The 21,385-nt window shown below is 45.0% G+C and overlaps 1 protein-coding gene across 8 annotated transcripts in view; it reads right to left on the reverse strand.

The window, feature by feature from the left end:
* Positions 1-1,137: 1,137 nt before the first annotated feature.
* The window catches only part of CACNB2 (calcium voltage-gated channel auxiliary subunit beta 2), a 290,686-nt gene continuing 270,438 nt past the window's right edge, over positions 1,138-21,385 (reverse strand). For all 8 annotated transcript variants that reach the window (XM_058297892.2, XM_058297891.2, XM_058297894.1 and 5 more), the window contains 5 exons: positions 20,907-21,016; positions 6,016-6,167; positions 4,554-4,649; positions 2,917-3,102; positions 1,138-2,456 (listed from right to left, as the gene is read on the reverse strand). In XM_058297892.2, the coding sequence (XP_058153875.1) occupies positions 2,094-2,456; positions 2,917-3,102; positions 4,554-4,649; positions 6,016-6,167; positions 20,907-21,016 (907 nt within the window). In that variant the 3' untranslated portion in view covers positions 1,138-2,093. The remainder of the gene's footprint in view (positions 2,457-2,916; positions 3,103-4,553; positions 4,650-6,015; positions 6,168-20,906; positions 21,017-21,385) is intronic.

The following is a 21,385-nucleotide window of genomic DNA, read 5'->3' on the forward strand; positions in this document are numbered from 1 at the left end:
GTAAGTACATTCCCAGCATTTCCCGGGGGCTGTGAGGATAACTCCACAGCCGACTGGCTAAGATGACGCCTTTGTGAAAAGACGGATTTTCATTCCCCACGTCAGTGAATATCCCGCTGAGCTTGGAGTTCTGTCTCGTACAAGCTCAGTCCGCTGCTGACACATGCCCACTGCGCAGTTCTCGTCCACAGCTGCCGGTAGGTCACACCCTGCAGTTTAACCTTTGAAGGACATTCTGGGACTAGCCACGCTCCACAGTGAAGTCAGAAACCAAAATCCAGGATCATTATCAAAAAGATGAACCCGTCAGCGCGTCCCTTTGAGAGGAATTAATAGTTGTAGCAAGTAAGACATATGCCAGTTAATACTTTAAGAATTTAAATATTCCAAGGTCAGTAAGTGGGCAAAAGAGCATGTAGGCAGGATGGGGCTGGTGAGTCTTAACATCTTAGGTTAGCGGCAAGTTTATGAGAAATACTTGATGAAGTAATTACTCTTCATAAAATATAAATATGGCCTCCCAATGCTGTGAAAATTTCCTGTCAAAAATCAATAAAGCTATTATGACCACTTTTTATATTCAATAAATAAATCCATGTCAACAGTACCAAGCTAATTAAATAGATTGATTCTGGGGGGAGATTTTCATAAATTGGTTGATAAAACTCCAATTCACTTTTAAAACTTTTGAGGTTTCTTGGGTAGGAGAAACAGGGTGTTAAAATGCAAAACAGTTTTACTCAAAAAGGTCCAAAAATATTTGGCAAGTACCCGGAATAAGGGAGCAAATAAAGACTAGACCGTTGTTACTTTGTAAAGGAAGTTGCCGCACAGCGGGGCTTTGCCCAGCAGGCCCGCCCCTCGTCCCCGCACCTGTCCCCGCAGCAGGGCTGAGCGGGCGCGGGCGGGCTGGGCAGCAGTGGGCACGCAGACAGGATCTCCCCTAGAGCAGGCGCCTGAGCAGGAGAGTGTGCTGGGCGTTTTGTCGCTCTTGAGGCACCCCGCTGCGCCCTGATCAGCTCCGGAGAGCAGAAACTTGGGTTCTGAGGAGCACTTGTGGGTTCTGATGGACAGGAACCCATTGGGGCTCGGGAGGGACGACGGGTGACCAGTGACAGGCAGGCTTAGGAAATGACGTGGGAGAAGTCATAAAAATTTATTTCCCCACAAAATAATTCCACCAGCTATGTAAACTCTTACAAAACAAGAACTCTAACACACAAGGATTGCACATTTCCAGTGAAACACTCACAGTGAAAGTTGCCTGGGTTTTTACTCTCGCAGATGGAGGAGGCAGCGGCGAATGCTCCCCGAGCCACCCCGGCAGCACAGGACATGTGTTCTCCGACCACCCGGCGGCCAGCAGGGCAGCGGGACGCGGGCACGGCCGAGCCCGCAGCTGGCAGGCCCTGTCCCCCGGCCTCAGCCCTCGGGTCCCCAGCTGGCGCTGCCCGCTCCCACTCGGGCACATGTGGCCATGGCCAGCGCCCCTGCCACGACTGGCCTGAGCTGTATGGATTAGAGCCTCAGGAGTTGGGGACCATGTGCCGTAATTTACGGCGACAGCTGTCAGCTTGCAGGGATGGAAGGACACTGAGAAACCAACCAAGCACTCGGCACGGGCGGGACGCTGCGGCGGGAAGTGTCTAGACCATGTCGTTACAAATTTCCTGAACGTGGACGTTTCTAGTCCCTGTAATTCATAAAGCAAATATGCTGACTTGGCATTAAGACTCTAAAATAGTGTGATCAAACTGAGATATAGAATATATAATATATAATTATAAGAAGGTGTTTGCAGAAATAACATTTACAAACTGTCTCTACAGTACACAGTACTAGTACATAGAAAATAGATTCTAACTTTATGATCCCCTTTGTGTAAGGCAAGACTGAATCTGTCCCCAAATTTAGTCGCCAGAGGTACAAGCAACGAACAGTGGTCCAGGAGCGACGGGCCAGGCGGGCGCCGGGGCACCCAGGGGCGCCCTGTGCGCCCGGCTCGCGGGCCCCGCTCCTCTCCAGGGGCTCTCGCCGGGCCTCGTGCGGGGCGCAGGGGCGCAGGGGCGCAGGGGCGCGCGGCGGGCCGTGTTTCAGGGGCGCGTGTGCTCCCGCGCCCAGTCCTCCGCACGCCGCCTGCCCGCCGCCTCCCCGTCCCGGGACCTGTGGCGCCCGCGCGCCCGGGCGCCCTCGCCGTGCTCCTGCTCGCGGCCCTGCTCCCGCGGCGGCCGGTGCCGCGGCTCGCGGTGCCGGTGCTCGCCGCCCCCGGGCGGCTCCGCGGGCGCCGCCTCCCGGCCCTCCGGGGCCGCGGCGTCGAAGGTGTCCTGCCTGGAGAGGCCGCGGCCCGGTCCGCCGCGGTGCGCGTGGTGCTGGGGCCCGGGGCGGCCCTTCCCGTCGGCGCACGGCTCCTCGGCGGCCCGGGCGCAGCGCTCCGCCCGCGGGTGGCCCGGGGTGCCCTGCGGAGAGGCAGAGCGGCCGGGTCAGCGCGGGGCCCGGGGCTGCGCCTTGGTGGCGGGCGCGGGGCCTCCCCGGGAGCTTCCCCGCCAGGGGCTGAGTTTGAATCCTCGTGGGGAGAGTGTAAATCACTAGCAGGCGGGCCCTGGCTTAGGAGGAGTAGGAAAAACGCGGGCCTATCACACGGTTCAGGGGCGCTTGTGGCTGCGCACCGCTCCCAAGCCCTCCCCGTGCGCCCACTCCGCAGCCGCCGTTGCCAGGCCACCCCTCACTCCTGAGGCCGCTAGGGCGGGGCGCCTGGGGCAGGCGGCAGCACCCCGTCCTGGGCCAGGTGCCCAGACAGGGGGGCCTGACTCTGCCCTGCGTGTGCGTCCCCCACATGTGCACCTGCCCTCGGGGGGCGGGCGGCTGCCTCGTTGGGAGGGGGTGGTGTCCTGGGGGGGGGGCACCTGGGCCACTTACCTGGGAGTTGGAGGCCAGGGCGGGGCTCCTGGGCAGCCTGGAGGTGGCCAGAGTGCGGCTGAGGAGGGGGTGGGCGGGGGCGCTGCTGACCGGGTGGGTGGCCTTCCAGTAGGCCTCCAGGTAGTCGGCCAGGTGCTCGCAGGCGTCCTCCAGCTGGTTCTCGTCCAGGACCACGTCGAACAGCTCCTGCAGCAGCAAGCAGCGCAGAGGACGCCCAGGCCAGCACCTGCCCGGGCCCCTCCACCCCCAGAGGGAGCGGCGGGCGCAGCCAGCTCCTGCACACTCGCGCCCGCTGACCGCCCTGCGCAGACGGCTCCCTGCCCAGGACCCTGACCGCCCACCCCTCACGACGACCAGAGTGATGACACGGGCAAGAGTGGTCGTCACGGGCGTGGTAGTGACGAGAAGTCCATCGACAATAAAGGAGGAACGTGAGATGGAAATCCTAAGAGGACCACCAGAAACTGCTCTGGACGTGGAGACCGAAAAGCTTAGTTTGGGAAAATGATGAGGGAAGACCGTTGAGACCTGAATTTGGCACAAGAGCTGAAACCACTGAAGATTCAGCATGGACTGAGTTTCACAATAGTTTACTAGGAAAGAGACTTGAAAAGAAGGTATCAGCAGAATGTTTACCATATATTTTAGTATACTCTGGGCAATCAGAAGAGTGGATATGAGCTTACTCTTTACAGCTTCTGAAACTATCACTTAAAAACAAACAAGTGTGTGTATAGTCCCAAGGCTACGGTGCGTGATGGGTTAGACGTAGGGAAGGATTTGGATGCAGAAGCTGGGTGTTCTGCTTGTTTTTACATGGTCCCAAATCAAGTTCTCAGTCGGCTCCTGACAGCAGGCCACCCGCTCCCTATGAGGAGGAGGGAACAAACCAACCCCACCTTACAACCCAAAGCTCAACCCCGCTCTCCTCACGTGAGGTTAGGGTATCCACTAGATGCTGGGCGCAAACAAAGCAGCGTCGCCACGGAGTGGGCACACGGTTCTGCCCACCGGGTCATTTTCTGGGCTCGTCATACCACGTCCAAGTGACCAGGGTGCCAAGTGGAACAGTTCCCTTCTTTGGGATTGTAGTGTCGACTATAAGTCATATTGGGATTGAATATAATTACATATGATTGTCAGTGATGGTGTAATCACACGTATGATATTGGGATATGTAATTATGTATGATTGTCAGTGATGGTGTAATCACACGTATGATATTGGGATATGTAATTATGTATGATTGTCAGTGATGGTATAATCACACGTATGATATTGGGATATGTAATTATGTATGATTGTCAGTGATGGTATAATCACACGTATGATATTGGGATATGTAATTATGTATGATTGTCAGTGATGGTGTAATCACACGTATGATATTGGGATTATATATAATTACACATGATTGTAAGTGATGGTATAATCATATGTATGATAATTGGGATTATATATAATTAGGTGTGATTGTCGGTGATGGTGTAATCACATGTATGATATTGAAATTATGGCATCACTAAGTGGTCAGGATTCTCCTTCGTGAGAAGCAGTGAACCATCAAGTTTGTTTTTTGAATATAAGGCCAGGTCTCCTCTCTGCAATTGGACGATCGACGCGTAGTGGCAACTTACTGGAGGACACTGGGCCAGTTTATCAGCTGCCACCATCTGCACGTTGAGGTGTTTAGCTTGCGACTTCCCTCGGGATTTTATTAACCGTTGTAAAACCTGTAAGAGAGAACAGTTCTCAAGGGAGGAAGGCCTGCGCCGCGGTCAGCCTGAGGTACGTCATCCGCTCGTTGTCTGGGGCCCTTTACGTTCAGCACACGGGAGTGCTGATGACTGAGCTCTTGAAACACAAGATCATTGTGAAATTAACATTAATATAATCTCAGTTGCAAGATTCATGAACGATAACTACCGCCTACCATGGAACTGCTTCTGAGTCTTATCTTTTTTTCTCAGGACCCCTTTTGACTTTTAAAAATTGTTGAGAATTCCAAAGAGCTTTTTATGTGTGTTATATCAGTATGTACCAGAATAGAAATTAAAAATGGGAAAATTAAAACATATTTGTTCACCTAAAAATATAACAAAAATCTGTTAGATGCTAACAAATTATTATACAAATGGCTACATTTTTGCAAATCTTTGTCTGGCTTCATAGAAGGCAACTTTTCTATTTACTTCTGCATACATTCTACTATAGAGCATTGTTTTGGCTGAAATATTGAAGAGAAGCTGGCCTCCTACAGATACGTAATTGAGAAAAATAATTGTGCATCTTGTTCTTTGCTACCACACCAGATCTCAACAAAGCGGTAGTTTCTTAAAGGCTAGTTGCCATGCAGAATCAACAAACTTTCTTACTCTGTTACTTTAAATCAGTCTTTCTCGCACTTTGAATGGATCTTCCTTGCATGATTTGTAACATCATTCATTGATCATTTGGAAAATGTTGGCTCACTTAGTTGAAGGAAATACTCAAGTCTGAATAAGTAGCCTGTCAGTTGTTCTTTCAAATTAAACTGGTTCAGTTCCCAGGTCAACTAATCACTCGAGTGAGCGCTTGTCCTCAAGACAGCAGTCTGAGCTGGTATACAGCAGGAGCACTTTGCCACACTGAATACTAAAAAGACTTGTACTTAGGGATAAAATCTTAGCCATTTTTACTACTTCCTCAGGATGTTCTTAAGTGACACTGGCCTTTTCCCCCAACTCTGGGTGCACAGTGGTGGAGAATGCAGTCACTGCCAAGTGCCCCTGTCTGAGTCATGCCCAGAGGCCAGCCTTCTTACCCACCACTGCTTTCGTACGATCAGGGAAAACTCGACACTGTGAAAAAGGTGAACGATGCCTTCGCGCTCTCATGGAAGCAGTTTGGGCCTCGTGGACCTCTGTAAGCGCCGTGGGCCCACACTTGCATAATCACTGTTGTAACCCACGAAACGAGTAATCCTGCTTGGCCTACGCCAGCCTGCAGGGTTCTGGGCTGCAGAAGCCTCCTGGACCCTGCACCCATGCTGAAGATGCACCTGCCACACCTGCGCAGCAGCGCACAGCTCTGCAGAGCCAGGCCCCGCAGCGCACTCACCTTGGGAGAAGAGATCTTGACATACACGACGATCGGGGCCAGGGAGGTCTTGCTGAGCTGGGCTGGGTGGTTGATGGTATCGGCGTCGAGGACCACCAGCTGCAGCGTTCTTGCAAGCTCAAAAATCCTTTCGATTTCACTCTGAACTTCCGCTGTCAAAGGTAAGCAGAGCTCGGTTACTTCCAGGGCAGTATTTCGTAGACCAAGTCCAGAGACAGTCAACTGGCTGCTCTTCCCGGGAGGAGGGCAGGGGGGCCGGCAGCTGTGCCGGTGTCCACGGGCCACAGAGTGGCTAAAAGGCATCCGCTGGGACAGGCTGCTTCTCCTCAGCACCTTCAGCATTCAGGGAATTGTTCTCGCAACCCAGAAGAACCAGCTAGAACCTTTACTTCCAGCAGAGCTCTCCATGTCCCGAAGAGGAAGACGTCTTGGCTCTCTTTGCTGACTTATTTTTTTGGGCTATACAATTTTCATTTCTGGAATCATTTTATAAAAATGTTATAAAATAAATTAGCTCAAGAGGTCTCCTTCATGCGTTTATTTCTGACCACTTCACCCCCCATCACCCGCGTCCCCAAGCCTGCCTATCGGATGCCTGGATGTGGTCAGGTCTCGCTGTGTTATTAACAAGCCGAAGCAGAGGATAAAACAGGAGACCTTCGGTGCACCCCTAACAAACCTGCCAAACACAGAGTTCTTAATGTTTCTGCCAACAAAGGAATGGTCCAGCAATGTTCACATATTAAAAGGGCAATGGTATATGAGAGGTGGCACTAAGAAATCTAAGTTAGAAAATTATAAAAAACAAACAGCTAAAAATGTATTTGAATTCCAAGAAAATTACATCCTATTCATCTACTTCTCCACGATCTCTCTCAAGTTGCAAACAGCACTAAGAAGGCTAGTCGTTAGCCACAAAGTAGCTGCTGAGCTCCTGTGAAGGGGCAACCAAATGTGTCAAGTTTAATGTTAACAATGTGAATGCTAGTAGCCACAGATACTAGAGGCAGCTGTAGGAGGCAGCTGGGTCTGTAGAGCACGAGGTGTAGCTGCCAGGCCACACTGAGGTCACGGAAGGCCACGGGACCCCCTCAGGCCGTCAAAGGGGCCTGTAGCATGCCTTTTAATTCCTCTTACAGCTGGAGCCATGCCAGGAAGTTCCTTCTGGGACATAGTTTTAACTAGGACATTAGTATAGAAAAGGCCAGGCACTGACTGTCTACTTACGACGTAAGGCACCATTAGATAGAGTCCTTTCATTTGCCTAGATATCTTCTAAAAATTGACACACACGACAACATGGGTGGATCTTGAAGACCTTGTGCTGAGTGAAGTGAGCCAGGCACCGAGGGACAGATACGGCACAACCTCCCTGACATGACCTCAGCACACTGAGCAGACTCGCAGAGCTGGAGCCTGGAAGAGAGGTTATCAGGAGATGGGAAGGAAGCAGACGTGATGAGCCAGTGCCCGCATGGCAAAGCCTGTGACCGGGGGGAGGGGGTGGCTGGGCAGTGGCTGGGGTGATGTGGTGCAGGGATGAGCGTGGGGTCAACGGTGCTGGATGGTGAAGGTGAGCAGGGTGGGGGGGGAGGGGGGTGGGCTGGGCTATTCAGGGACCTGGGGGGAGGGCTGGAGGAAGGAACAGATGAACTCTGGGGAAGTTGGAGGTCTGTGGCTGAAAATACAATGGTGGCAGTGTCCTTTTGGCAGATATGGCAGGGGAGGGTCACTGGTGCTGGGCGTCAGTGTGAGGGGATGTGTGGGATAGGGTGCCCCTGGGGCACACCTCTATGGAATATGAAAGTGTTCACCTTATCATAGGTGTCATCTTGGAGGAAACCCACACAATAAACAAGAAAATAATAAACCCCCAGGCTGGGGAGTCCTGCTAGGTTCTCACTAGAGGGGGAAGAATCTCACAAATACATAGGCAGAAAACCGACCTATATTTCAAGCTCTCAATATTATGGTAACTATGAATCTTATTCTTGTAAAATTGAAACAGCCTACTAACAATTACTGCCTAGGAGTTACCTCCTGAATACTTTCTTGTTACTCAAATGTGGCAAATAAACATACTACTTTCTCCCTGGCATGGGACATGACTCCTGGGATGAGCCTCCCTGGCACCAAGGGGTTAATACCAAGTACCAACCAGTGATGCATTTGGAAAAGGACTTTGACCAAAAAGGGAAAACATGAAACTCAAAGGAGTTTTTACAGCTAAGAGATTTCAAAATGAGTTAGGAGGTCAAACCAGAGGTTACACTTTTCAGTATGTCTCGGGCAGACCTTACTGTCACTGTGAAAAAAGTCTCAAATAGGGGTGATCCGAGGGCTCTAGAGGCATCTGGACATTACAGGCAAGGCACACAGTCCCCTGAAGTCAGCATCCTGCCAGTGGGCCTTACCTTGGAATACATGACAACCTATTTCCTCAATGTAACAGAGTTAGACTCATTTATAATTGCCCTATACATGGCTCTTCTGCCCCTCTTATTTGAACCTATAATTAGCACTATATTTGTTAAATATGTGCCCCAGAGACTTAAATCTTTGGTCTGCTCATGTGCCGGTTGAGCCCTGGACCTCAGTAGAGTTGCAGCCAACACCTACTCTCCAGTTCTTCAGATTCACTCAGGACAAGTAACAAAAGGATGATGGTGGACAATGCCTATCCCCCAGAAAAAGAGAGTATCTACAACTGCAGGCAAGACAGTTCCATCCATCTGCGCATGGGATCTAAGGACCCTTGCAATCAGAAACAGAGCGGGCCTCACCATCCCCAAATCCTCAAGGTTGAGGAATGAACAAACATAAGGGGCAATGCAACTATGGACTAAAGTAGAGTTATTATTATTTTTTTTTTCTTTTTTTTTTTTTTTAATTAATTTTTGTATTTTTTATTGACTTTGTAATAATATTACATTAAAAATATATATGTGAGGTCCCATTCAACCCCACCCCCCCACCCCCCCTCTCCGCCCCCCCAACAACACTCGTTCCCATCATCATGACACATCCATTGGATTTGGTAAGTACATCTTTGGGCACCTCTGCACCTCATATACATTGGTTCACATCATGGCCCATACTCTCCTCTATTCCATCATGTAGGCCCTGTGAGGATTTACAATGTCCGGTGATTACCTCTGAAGCACCATCCAGGGCAGCTCCATGTCCCGAAGACGCCTCCACCTCTCATCTCTTCCTGCCTTTCCCCATACCCTTTGTCCATTATGTCCACTTTTCCCAATCCAATGCCACCTCTTCTATGTGGACACTGGATTGGTTGTGTCCATTGCACCTTTATGTCAAGAGGAGGCTCAGATTCCACCTGGATGCTGGATGCAATCCTCCCATTTTCAGTTGTAATCATAGAGTTATTATTAATCTAGTAATGGGAGGACTTGTAACACTGATACAAAGACAGTGCTCACCAGAGGTTCTGAGGGGATGGGGAGGGAAGAACAGGTGGAACACAGGGCATTTTGGGGGCACTGGAATCAAGTATAAACCACAAGGTAAACTACAGACCTTGGTTAGCAGCAATGCTTCAGTATTTATTCATCAATTAAAACAAATGTACCACACTACTGTAAGATGTTATTAATAGGGGAAGAGGTGGGAGGGGCAGGAGGTGGGGTATATGGGAATCCCTTATACTTTCAATGTAACTCCTCTGTGATCTAAAATATCTTTAAAAATAAAGTTTATTACATTTCAAAGAAAAACTACTTGGGATGCTAGCTTCAGAATAACATTTGTTCATATTAAAGCCATGACTCACACTTACCAAAAAAAAAGAATCAGTCCTAAATCTGATCAAGCTTCTGGACCTACCAGTTTATAAGAATCATTGGGAACAGAGAATCATGTTCCCGTGCTTGAAGTTAGCAAAATTCATACTTTGCCAACAGTACAGAGTAAGCAATCCTGTTTCTTAAAGCAAAATGTTACAAGGAAAATTAAAGACATGGAAGATCTATGGATTAAGACTAATTTAAGAGACATGTGAACTAATTACAATGTGTGGACTTAATTTGAATCCTGATTCAAGCAAATGGTGACATATATTTATAATGCATCAACAAATGTGTGACAACTGGGAAGTGATACATTGCTGAGTAGAAATTTAATAATATTAAGAATGTTGCAGGAAGCGGATTTGGCCCAACAGATAGGGTATCCGCCTACCACACAGGAGGTCCACAGTGCAAACCCTGGGCCTCCTGACCCGTGTGATGAACTGGCCCACGCTCAGTGCTGATGCGCGCAAGGAGTGCCCTGCCACGCAGGGGTGTCCCCTGCATAAGGGAGCCCCACATGCAAGGAGTGTGCCCCATAAGGAGAGCCACCCTGCGTGAGAAAAGTGCAGCCTGCCCAGGAATGGTGCCACGTACACGGAGAGCTCATGCAGCAAGATGACACAACAAAAAGAGACACAGATTCCGGGTGCCACTGACAAGAATACAAGTGGACACAGAAGAACACACTGCGAATGGACACTGAGAGCAGACAATGGGGGAGGGGGGGAAGGAGAGAAATAAATAAAAAATAATCTTAAAAAAAAATGTTGCTGGGAGCAGATGTGGCTCAAACTGTTGAGCACCTGCCTCCCACATGGGAGGTCCCGGGTTTGGTTCCTGGTACCCTCCTGAAAAAACAAAAACAACAAGCAAAACGAATGTAAAAACCAACTTAGGGAAGCTGATGCTGCTCAGTGGTCGAGTGCCGACTTCCCACATATGAGGTCCTAGGTTCAAGGTCCAGCCCCTGGTTCCTCAAAAAAAAAAAAAAAGAATGTTGTTGATTGATAACATATAGTAATGGTATTGTGGTTTATAAAAAAAATTAAGAGAGGCCATACTATTTAGAAATACATGCTGAAATATTTACAGATGAAATTATATGATGTCTTGGATTTGCTTCAAAATACTTGAGGGTTAGTAGTGGGAAGAGAAGGATGATAGAAATGAAACAAGATTAGTCATGAGTTGCTGATTACTGAAGCTAGGTGATGAATTCCTGTAATTCCTTATAATATTCTCTTTACTTTCATTTATACAGTATATTTGAGTTTTCTTTAAAAAATTTTAAATATAAAAATGGTATTCTAATAATTCCTTAAATAAAAGTGTTCTAAATGATTACCAATTCTCTTATTCACTCTAACTCTTCTTGATGTTGATCTTTAAATTTTTATGCCTATTAAGTCTTGCATCTTCTCTGTGCCCTGTAAATGTTTTCATGGGCACTGACCCCCAACAATCAAATTCTAGCTTAAATAAGTATTCTAACATTTAAGAAATTTGATCATAAAGTGATTTCACCTACTCAACACAGTCACAGAATCTCAAACCTTAAAATCTAACAACAGGTGGGAGAACTTTAACGATTATAAATCCGATATGTGTTCATTGTATAAAACAAATAAAACAGATAAAAATAAAAGAAAATGCCCATTAAGTATCTAGAGATTATTTAATATGTGTGCATATATATGTATATTTATATCCTTCTGGTGTTGATTTTTTTAAGGAAGTAATGGGGATTGAACCTAGGACCTTGTAGATGGGAAGCAGGTGCTTAACCACTGAGCTATCTCTACTCTCCAATGAGAGGTGTTATTTTTTTTGGTTGGTTGGTTTTGTTTTTAGGAGGTACCAGGGATCAAACCCAGGACCTTGTACATGGGAAGCTGGTGCTCAACCAAGGACCTACGTCCACTCCCATTCTAGTTATCTTATATACACAAAAATTTTACATTTTTTTTTCATTAGGGGAAGAATGAGCTATTATAAAAGGTTTTAAAGGGGGCTTTGAGAATCCTAATACAGTGTATTAGCAAATACAGTTTTAGAAGAGATGACAAATAGCTTCTGAAGAAAATACTTTTAACTTCCAAATGATAATGATGCCTTCAAAAAGAAACACATCCACACAGGCCAGTCTGCAAAGATGGAAAAGGCGCTTCCTTTTCTCCTTTTTTTTTTTTGTTAGTTCCCAGCACTCAAGGAAAGCTCTGTCATAGCACTAGCAGGATACAAGCTTAAGCTTAAGGAATAGACACCTCAGAATCTAAATTCCAGAGATAACTCCTTAAAATATTAAAATGTCCAGGTTAAACATACAAAGAGACAGGAAGTGTTGGCCCAGGCAAAGAATAAGATTGAAACTTTAGAAATCATCCATGAGGAGGGCCAGATATGGGCACCCCAGACAAAGACACTTTTTTTTTTTATGGCCCAAAATATGCTCAATGAGTTAAAGAAAATCATGTAAAAAGAACTAAAGGACATCAGGTAAAGATATAGGAACACGAAGAGAATATCAATAGAGACATGGAAATGATGGAAAGGAACCGAACAGAGCTGAAGACCACAGTAACAGAAATTAAAAATATCCTAGATGGGTTCAACAGCAGATTGGAGTTTGCAGAAGAAAGAGTCAGTGAAACTTAAGACCATTGAAATCACTCAGTCTGAGGAACAGAAAAAAAAAAAGAATGAAGAAGAATGGACAGAGCCTGAGGAAGCTGCGAATGGCATCAAGCTACCAACTCATGCACTGCAGCAGCCCCAGACGGGAAAGGAAAAGAAAGGGGCCAGAGAACAATCAAAGAAATAATGGCTGAAAACTCCCAAATTTAATGGAAACATGAATATGCAAATGCGAAGTAAGATGCTCAATGACGAACCCAAATAGACACCAAGCCATATGCTCAAACTGCCAAGTAACAAAGACAGAGAATTCTGAAAACCTCAAGAGGGAAGCAATGCCTCACACACAAGGGAGCCTTAGTAAGATTGAGTGGCATTCCCTTATTGGAAATCACGAACGGAAGAAAGTAGTGGGATGATGTTTTTTAAGTACTGAAAGCAAAAAAACCACAAAAAACAAAAAACAAAACCCAAGAATTCTATATCCAACAAAGCTGCCTTTCAAAAAATGAAGGAGAGACCAAGATATTCCTAGATTAAAATTTTAAAAGGTGAGGGGTTTTGTCACCTCTAGACCAGCCCGAAGAGATGCTAAAGGGAGTTCTGCAGGGTCAAAGGAAAGGGCAATAGACAACAGATCAAAACCAAATGAAGAAATAGAGATCTGCAGTAAGGGTAACAGAAGAAGTAAATATAAATGCCAGTACTACTGTATTTTTGGTAACTCTACTTTTTACTTCCTACAGGATCTAAAAGGCTAATGTACAAAAAATAGAGTTAAGGCAATGGTTTTGGATTCATAATGTATAAATATGGAATTTGTGGCATGAACTAGAGAGAGGCAGGGGAGGACGCAGGGGTAAAGGTATATCATTTGTGTATGCTATTCCAGCTGCTGGGTATCCAAGCAAACAAGATTTTTATAGATTTAGAATGTTAAATTTAAGCCCATTGGTAACCACAAAGAAAATACTAGAAATATTACAGAAATAAGTGGGAAGGGATTCCTTTTGGTTCACTACAAAAGATGAACTAAATGTAAAAATAGGCACTAATGGGGTAACTGTAGGACAAAAAAGGCATAAGACTTAAAACGATAACAACAGTACAGAGTAAAATGGCAGCAGTCCTGTATTATCAGTACTTACTTTAAAATGTAAATGGGTGAGACTTTCCTTTCAAAAGGCAGAGATTTGAAGAATGAATAAAGTATGACCTCATCTATGCTGCGTACAAGAGACTGACTTTCTTCAAACATCCAAGAAGGTAAAGTAAAATGATGGAAAAAAATATTCTATGCAACTAGTACCCAAAAGAGAGTGGGGGTGGCTATATTCATATCGGACAAAATGGTCTGTAAGTCAAAAACTTAAAAGAGACAAAGAGGGCATTATAAGTTGATAAAAGGGTCAGCTGATTAAGATATGATGATTATAAACATATGCTCTGAACAACAGAGCCCCAAAATACATGAGGCAAACATTTACACGTTTGAACTGAGAAACAGATCTACATTAACAGGAAATTTTGATATGCCATTTTCAATAATTGTTAGGACATCTGGACAGATGAATTAGGAAACAGAACCTGAACAACAGTGTAAGCCAATGAGACTTAGTAACATATACAGAATGCTTATCCAACTTGAAGAGAGTACACATTCTTCTCATATGCACAAAGATTACTCTCTAGGGTAGACTATCTGTTAGGTCACAAAGCAAGCCTCAATAAATTTGAAAAGATTGAATAATAAAAAGTATCTTCTCTTATCACAGTGGAATAAAGCTAGAAATCCGTTACAAGGAGGACTGGAAAATTCACAAAAATATGGAAATAAACTGCACATTTTTTTTTTAGGAGGGATGGGAGCCTGAAGCCCAGACCTCATACATGGGAAGCAGGCACTCAGAACTTAAGCTGTGTCTGCTCCCATAAACAACACACTTTTAAACAACCAATAGGTAAAAGAAGAAATCCCAAGGGAAATTAAGATATCTCTGGAGATTAATGAGAACATAACATACGAAACTCAGAATGCAGCAAAAACAGTGCTCAGAGAGAAATTTATTGATCTAAATGCTTACATGAAAAAGGAAAGATATCAAATTAGTATTCTAACCTCATGCCTGAAAAACTAGAAAAAGAAGAGCAAAGCAAGCAGATGGAAAGAAAAAACAAAGATGATTGTGGAAATAAATGAAACGAAAAACAACAGAACCAACAAAATCACAAACTTTGGTTCTCTTAAAGATCAATAAAATTGGCAAACCTTTAGCTAGACTGACAGAAAAGAAAAAAGACAGGGCACAAGTAACAAAAGTCAGAAATGAAAGGGGGGGGCATTACTACCAACCTCACAGGAGTTAAAAAAAAAAAAAGCAGTGTAAGATATTATGAACAACTATTTGCCAAAAAACTAGATAACCCAGATGAAACGGGCCCATTCCTAGAAACACACAAACTGCCTAAACTCACAGAAGAAACAGGAGATCTCAACAGATTACAAACAACTAAAGAGGCTGAATCGGTAATCATAAACATCTTCCAACAAAGAAAAGCCCAGGACCAGATGGCTTCACAGGGCAATTCTACCAAACATTTCAGGAGGACGTAACTCCGATTCTGCTCAAACTCTTACAAAAAAACTGAAGAGGACGGACACGTCATTCTAGGGGCACCAAAACCCTAATACCAAAGCCAGATAAAGATGCCAAAAGAGCACTAGAGATCAGTACCTCTTATGAAGAGAGGTGCAAACATCCTCAGCAAAAATGCTGTCAAACTGGGTCCAAGAGCATACTGGAAGAATTATACACCATAATCAAATGGAATCTATCTCTGGTATGCAAGGTTTCTTCAACCTAAGAAAATTAATATAATATACTGCCTTAACAGAAAGAAAGGAGAAATAAAAACATGATAATTTCAATTTATGCAGGAGAGTCATTTGACAAAATAGAGCATTTCTTCATGACAAAAACACAGAACACTAGAAACAGAAGGACATAGCTAACATCCTGTTTAATGTTGAATGACTGAAAGATTTCCTTCTAAGAGAATGTAAGGAAGCACCTTCAGGACTTTGTGTTAGCCAATGGTTTCATAGACTTTACACCCAAAGCACAAGCAACGAAAGAAAAACACATTTTGTTGTCAAAATTAAAAACTTATGCTCCTGAAAGGACTTCATCATGGAAGTAAAAAGACACCTGACACAATGGCAGAAAATATTTGGAAACCACATACTGATAAAAGATTTAATATCCAGAATATATAAAGAAATCCTTCAACTTAACAACAAAAAGATAACCCAATTAAAAAATGGGCAAAAGAGTTGAACAGACATCTCTCCAAAGAAGATGTACAAATGGCCAGAAAGCAAATAAGTCGTTAGTCATCAGGGAAATGCAGATCAAAACCACAGTGAGATACCATTTCATACCCCTTAGAATGGCTGCTATAAATAAAACAGAAAAGAACAAGTGTTGGAGAGGATGTGGAGAAATCGGAACACGTGTCCGATGCTGGTGGGAATGTAACAGTGCAGCAGCTGTGGAAGACACTTTGGTGGTTCCTCAGAAAGGTAAGTATAGATTTACCATATGACCCAGCAATCCCACTGCTAGGTATATAACCCAAAAGAACTGAATGCAGGGACCCAGACAAGGTATTTGCACACCAATATTCATAGTGGCATTATTCACAATTGCCAAAAGAGGGAAGCAGCACAAGTGCCCATCAACCAACGAGCGGATTAAAAATGTGATATATACACAATGGAATATTATTCAGCCATAAAAACAAATGAAGTTCTGATACATGCAACAACCTTGAAGACATCGTGTTGAGTGAAATAAGTCAGACACAAAAGGACAAACATTGTATGAAATCACTGATTTGAAACAATTAGAATAAGAAAACTCACAGAGTCAGACTCTAGAATATAGGTCTCCAGGGGACGGGGTGGGAAAGGGCACAGGGAATTACGGCTTCTAACGTCCTGGGTTCCTACTTGGAATGATGGAAATGTTTGGGAATGGATGGTGGTGATGGCTGCATAACACTGAACGTAGTTAAAAGCACTGAATGTCAGATTGTATGTATGGTAACAGAAAAAATTTTTTTTAAAAATCCTAGGAACTACACTACACAGTGAACCCTAAGTTAAAACATGGACTTTATTCAATAGTACAATTATAAAAATGTGCTATTATCAGTTATAAGAAATGTTTCGCACCAATGCAAGGTGGTGGTCATGGGGTGGTGGATGGAAATCCCACATTTTGTGTGTGATTGTTCTGTAAACCCACAATTTCTCTAATAAAGAAAAAATGGGACACGATCATTTCAATGGATGCAAAAAAAAAAAAAAAAAGGCATTTGACAAAGTCTACCACCTTCTTGATAAAAACACTCAGAAAGTTAGGAATAGAAGGAAACATCCTTAACATGACAAAGATTATGTCTGAAAAATCCAGAGCTAACGTCATATTTAATGGTGAAAGACTGGAAACTGGGAAGCAGATTTGGCTCAATGGATAGAGCATCTGTCTACCACATAGGAGGTCCAAGGTTCAAACCCTGGGCCTCCTGACCCGTGTGGTGAGCTGGCCCACATGCAGTGCTGATGAGCACAAGGAGTGCTGTAACATACAGAGGTGCCTCTCGGGGAACCCCACATGCAAGGAGTGCTTCCCGTAAGGAGAGCCACCCTGCACAAAAGAAAGTGCAGCCCGCCCAGGAGTGGGGCCACACACAGAGAGCTGACGCAGCAAGATGACGCAACAAAGAGAGACACAGATTCCCAGTGCTGCTGACAAGAATACAAGTAGACCCAGAACACACAGTGAATGGACACAGAGAGCAGACAACTGTGGGGGAGGGAGAGGGAGAGAAATAAATTAAAAACTAAATCTTTAAAAAAAAAAAAGACTGGAAACTTTCCCCCTAGGGTCAGGAAAAAGACAAGCATGCCCACTGTCAGCACTGCTAGTCAGCTTCATACTGCAAGTTCTTGCCCGAGCAAATAGACAAGAAAAAGAAAAAAAAGGCATCCAAATTGGAAAGGAAGAAGTAAAACTAGCCCTATTTTCAGATGATGAGATCCTATGTATATAAAATCCAGGAGATTTTATAACAAAGCTAGTAGATCTAACAAATGAATTCCACAAAGTGTAGGGTATCAGATCAGCATGCAACAATCAATGATGTTTCTATATGTCAGCTCTCTAATCTTAACAATCTGAACAATCTGAAAAGGAAATCAAAATTATAATTCCATTTGTAATAACAACTAAGAGAATCAAATATCTAGGAATAAATTTTACCAACAATGTAAAGTGCTTTTATAGATAAAACTACAAATCATTACTGAAAGAATAAAAGACACACACAAATGGAAAAATATTCCATGCTCATGAGTTGGAACAGTTAATATTGTTATATGTCAGTACTACCCAAAGGGATTTACAGATTTAACACAATTCCAGTGAAAATTCCAACAGCCATCAACTGCAAAAATGGAGACGCTAATCATCAAATTCACATGGCTGGGCAAGGGACTCTGCATAGCCAAAACTATGCTGAGAAAGAACAAAGTTGGAGGACTCACACTTTCCAATTTCAGAACTTATTATAAAACTACAGTAATCAAAACAGGGAGGTACCAACACAAGAACCAACATATAAACCCAATAGAATAAAACTGAGAACACAGAAACAAACCCACACATTTATGGCCGGTTGGGTTTCTGGCAAGGGAAGCCATGCCCATTCAGTAGGGGAGAGAACAGTCTGTTCAACAAATGGTGCTAAGAAAACTGAATATTCACAGGTGAGAACATGATATTGGACTAATTCAAATCAAATACAAAAATTAACTCAAAATGGGTTGACACCCTATATAAGACCTAGATCTATAAAACTTCTAGGAGAAAACACAGGGGAACATATCAGGGCCTTTGCGTTTGGCAATGGAGTCTCAGATGCTCAACCAAAACCATGAGCAACTGAACAGACAAATAAATAGAATTTCATCAAAGGTAAAAACTTCTCTGCATCTATGGACAATACCAAGGTAGTAAAAAGAGAAGCTACAGAATTGGAGAAAATATTTGGAAAGCACATATCCAACAAAGGTTTAATATCTTGAATATTTAAAGAAATCCTACAACTCAATGAAAAAACAGACAACCCATAAAAAATGGGCAAAAAACTTAAATAGATATTGCTCCAAAGGAGATACACAACCTGCCTGTATGCATATGAAAAGATATTCAGCATCATTAGCCACAAGAGAGAAATGCAAATCAAAACCACCATGAGAGGGACGGAGATGTGGCTCAAGCAGCTGGGTGCCCTCCAACGATACGAGAAGTCCCAGGATTGGTTCCTAGTGTCTCCTAAAGAAGATGAGCAAGACAGCAAGCTGATGCAACGAGATGACACAACAAAGAGACACAACGAGGAAACACAACAAGCAGGGAGTGGAGGTGGCTCAAGGTATTAGGCACCTTCTTCCCACACAGGAGGTCCCATATTTGGTTCCCTGTTCCTCCTAAAAAGAAGAGAAGCATACAATGAACACACACAGAGCAGACAGCAAGTGCAAATAGCAAGGTGATGAGAGAAATAAATCTTAAAAAAAAACCCAACAAAATGAGATACCATTTCAAAGGATGGCTGTAATATGAATAATTGCAAAAAAACCAAGCATGCCATATCTTATGTACTTCAGTGTTTTAGTAAGAATAAGGAGAATTATATAAGCCATGTACTATATTTGAAAAATTAGAAATTAAACAAACTAGTAATAGCAGCCACCATGGACTGAACTCCTACTATGTGCAGCTAATTATATCACGGTCTCCTCACAAAAAGCCCGAGACACGCTCCACTACTGTCACTATTTCAGAGATGGGGAGACAGGCTCAGAAATAATCTGCTAGCTTAAAATCAATAGGAAGAATCACACAGACCTAAGGAAATGTAATCAATATAAAAGAAACACTTCTAAAAGGAGAAAACAGAAAGTGGTAGCACCTAGGGCTATGACTCATCCTAAGGCACAGAACATACCGCAAGTTCACACTTACCTTCCTGGAGCGTTAAAGCACCTGCTCTACACAAAGTTAAGACATAAACCTGTTTCCCACACGGCCGAGCCGTCACGTCATTTAACATGTTACAGTGCAGTGGGCGTTAATCCTCTTTGGTCATTTTCCTGTCTGCTCTTTCTTTTTCTTTTTCAGATCTCTTCTGTCCTGGTGCTACCATAAGGAGAACTAAAAGCACTAGCCCTTACCAAGAATTAATTAAAATACAACACATTCCCCTGTAGAAATAGTTAGAAGAAGCTTTTTGTATCGCATCCCCTAGGAGGCCACATATGTTTAATCTATGAAATGAGCATTTGTAACAATTCCCACAAGCATCAAATAATGTATGGAAAGAGTTTCAAGGCACACATGATACGAACATGAAAAGAAATTCCTGTAAGCAAAAATTACGATTATGTTTTTTCTAATATATTTCTAAATCACCAAACTGAGTTCTATAAAGTGTTATTACTAATAGAGAATTAATTATTCTTAGTCGTTTTCCTATTTATGCAATTGTTCTTCAGGGTAAAATAAAAACCGTTTAAACAAGCCTCCCCAATAATTTATATATTTAATCCATAAAGAGAATAATTAAGCAATATTAAGGATCTCCAACAACCCTCAGGAAATTTACAGTGTAACAGCAAACTAAAAAAGTCTGGTAAGATACAGGTGTAACCATGACTGACTAAAAACCCCAAGATTTGTTTCCGAGCACATGCAAGGAAAGAAAGTAACTGCCCAAGGTCTCACCTATCCCATGAGCACGTTGAGAAGCATCATCCGAGCGCCACCCTGTGAGCAGGTGAGCTAAATCCCCGCGCTGTCTACACAGAAAACAAACCTGCTGGCAACGACTCAGTGGGACAATGACCAGAAGTGGGCTCGACCCCTCACCAGGCTCAACAAACCTAGGAGACTGCAGCGTCCTGAACGTGGTCTGACTCTCCACGCAGTGTTATGGGATTGGGAACCACCACCACGCAGGAAGCTCCTACTGTGCTGAACACGGGGACTCACTGGGAGGAGGTGTTACCACTATCGTGGACGAGGAAACCGCCCTCGGAAACACTGACCCCAGGCCAGGGGCCTTCAGAGCCCGCAGGCACCAGAGCCATCCGAGCGAAAGCAAACCACGGCTACAACATGGCCACGGATCGCACGCGGCGTCGTTAACCGCACACTGTAACACATCTTTCCACACCGTGACATCGCTAAGACTGCAGCAGTAGCTGCCGGCGACGTGCCGGCCGGCTCTGCCCTTGGGGGCTGCCCTCTAGTCAGCTCCGTCATGCAGGGGAGGAGGGCAGGGGGCGCCCTCGCCACGGGGACGGCCCAGACTTACCGAGGCTGGACCTGGCGTTGGACCTTTCTATGATGGCGTGCTTGCTGGGGTTGTTCAACACTGAGCGTTTGGCAAGCGAGATGTCGGCGGTGACCCTCGTGATGGATATCCTGCCGGGGAAGCAACAGAGGCCCCGCGGTGACCGGCTCGGCGCGAGGCGGGTGGGCCCCGCGTGCAGCCGACACAGGGCGCCCTACTTCCCAATGCCAGGCGTGCCGGCCAGCGCCCGCTCCGTTTCCTTCAGGGCGCACCTGCCCGCGAGCACTCACCTTCCCATGTGCCGGGCAGCGCCTGCGACACGCTGGCCTCGCTGGGTTGCCCCACACACCCGGGGAGGGAGGCTCTCCGCGCCCACGTAGGCCGGCCAGGAGCAGGCGCCCAGGTGCACCCTCTACCCCGGGCCACGTGCCCTCAGTGCAGCCGGGACCAGGCCCAGCCCGCCCCAGCGAGGCGGCACCCGGGCAGCGCCGAGCCTCCCG

The sequence above is a fragment of the Dasypus novemcinctus genome, chromosome 5, assembly GCF_030445035.2.
Source record: "Dasypus novemcinctus isolate mDasNov1 chromosome 5, mDasNov1.1.hap2, whole genome shotgun sequence".
Taxonomy (NCBI): Eukaryota; Metazoa; Chordata; class Mammalia; order Cingulata; family Dasypodidae; genus Dasypus; species Dasypus novemcinctus.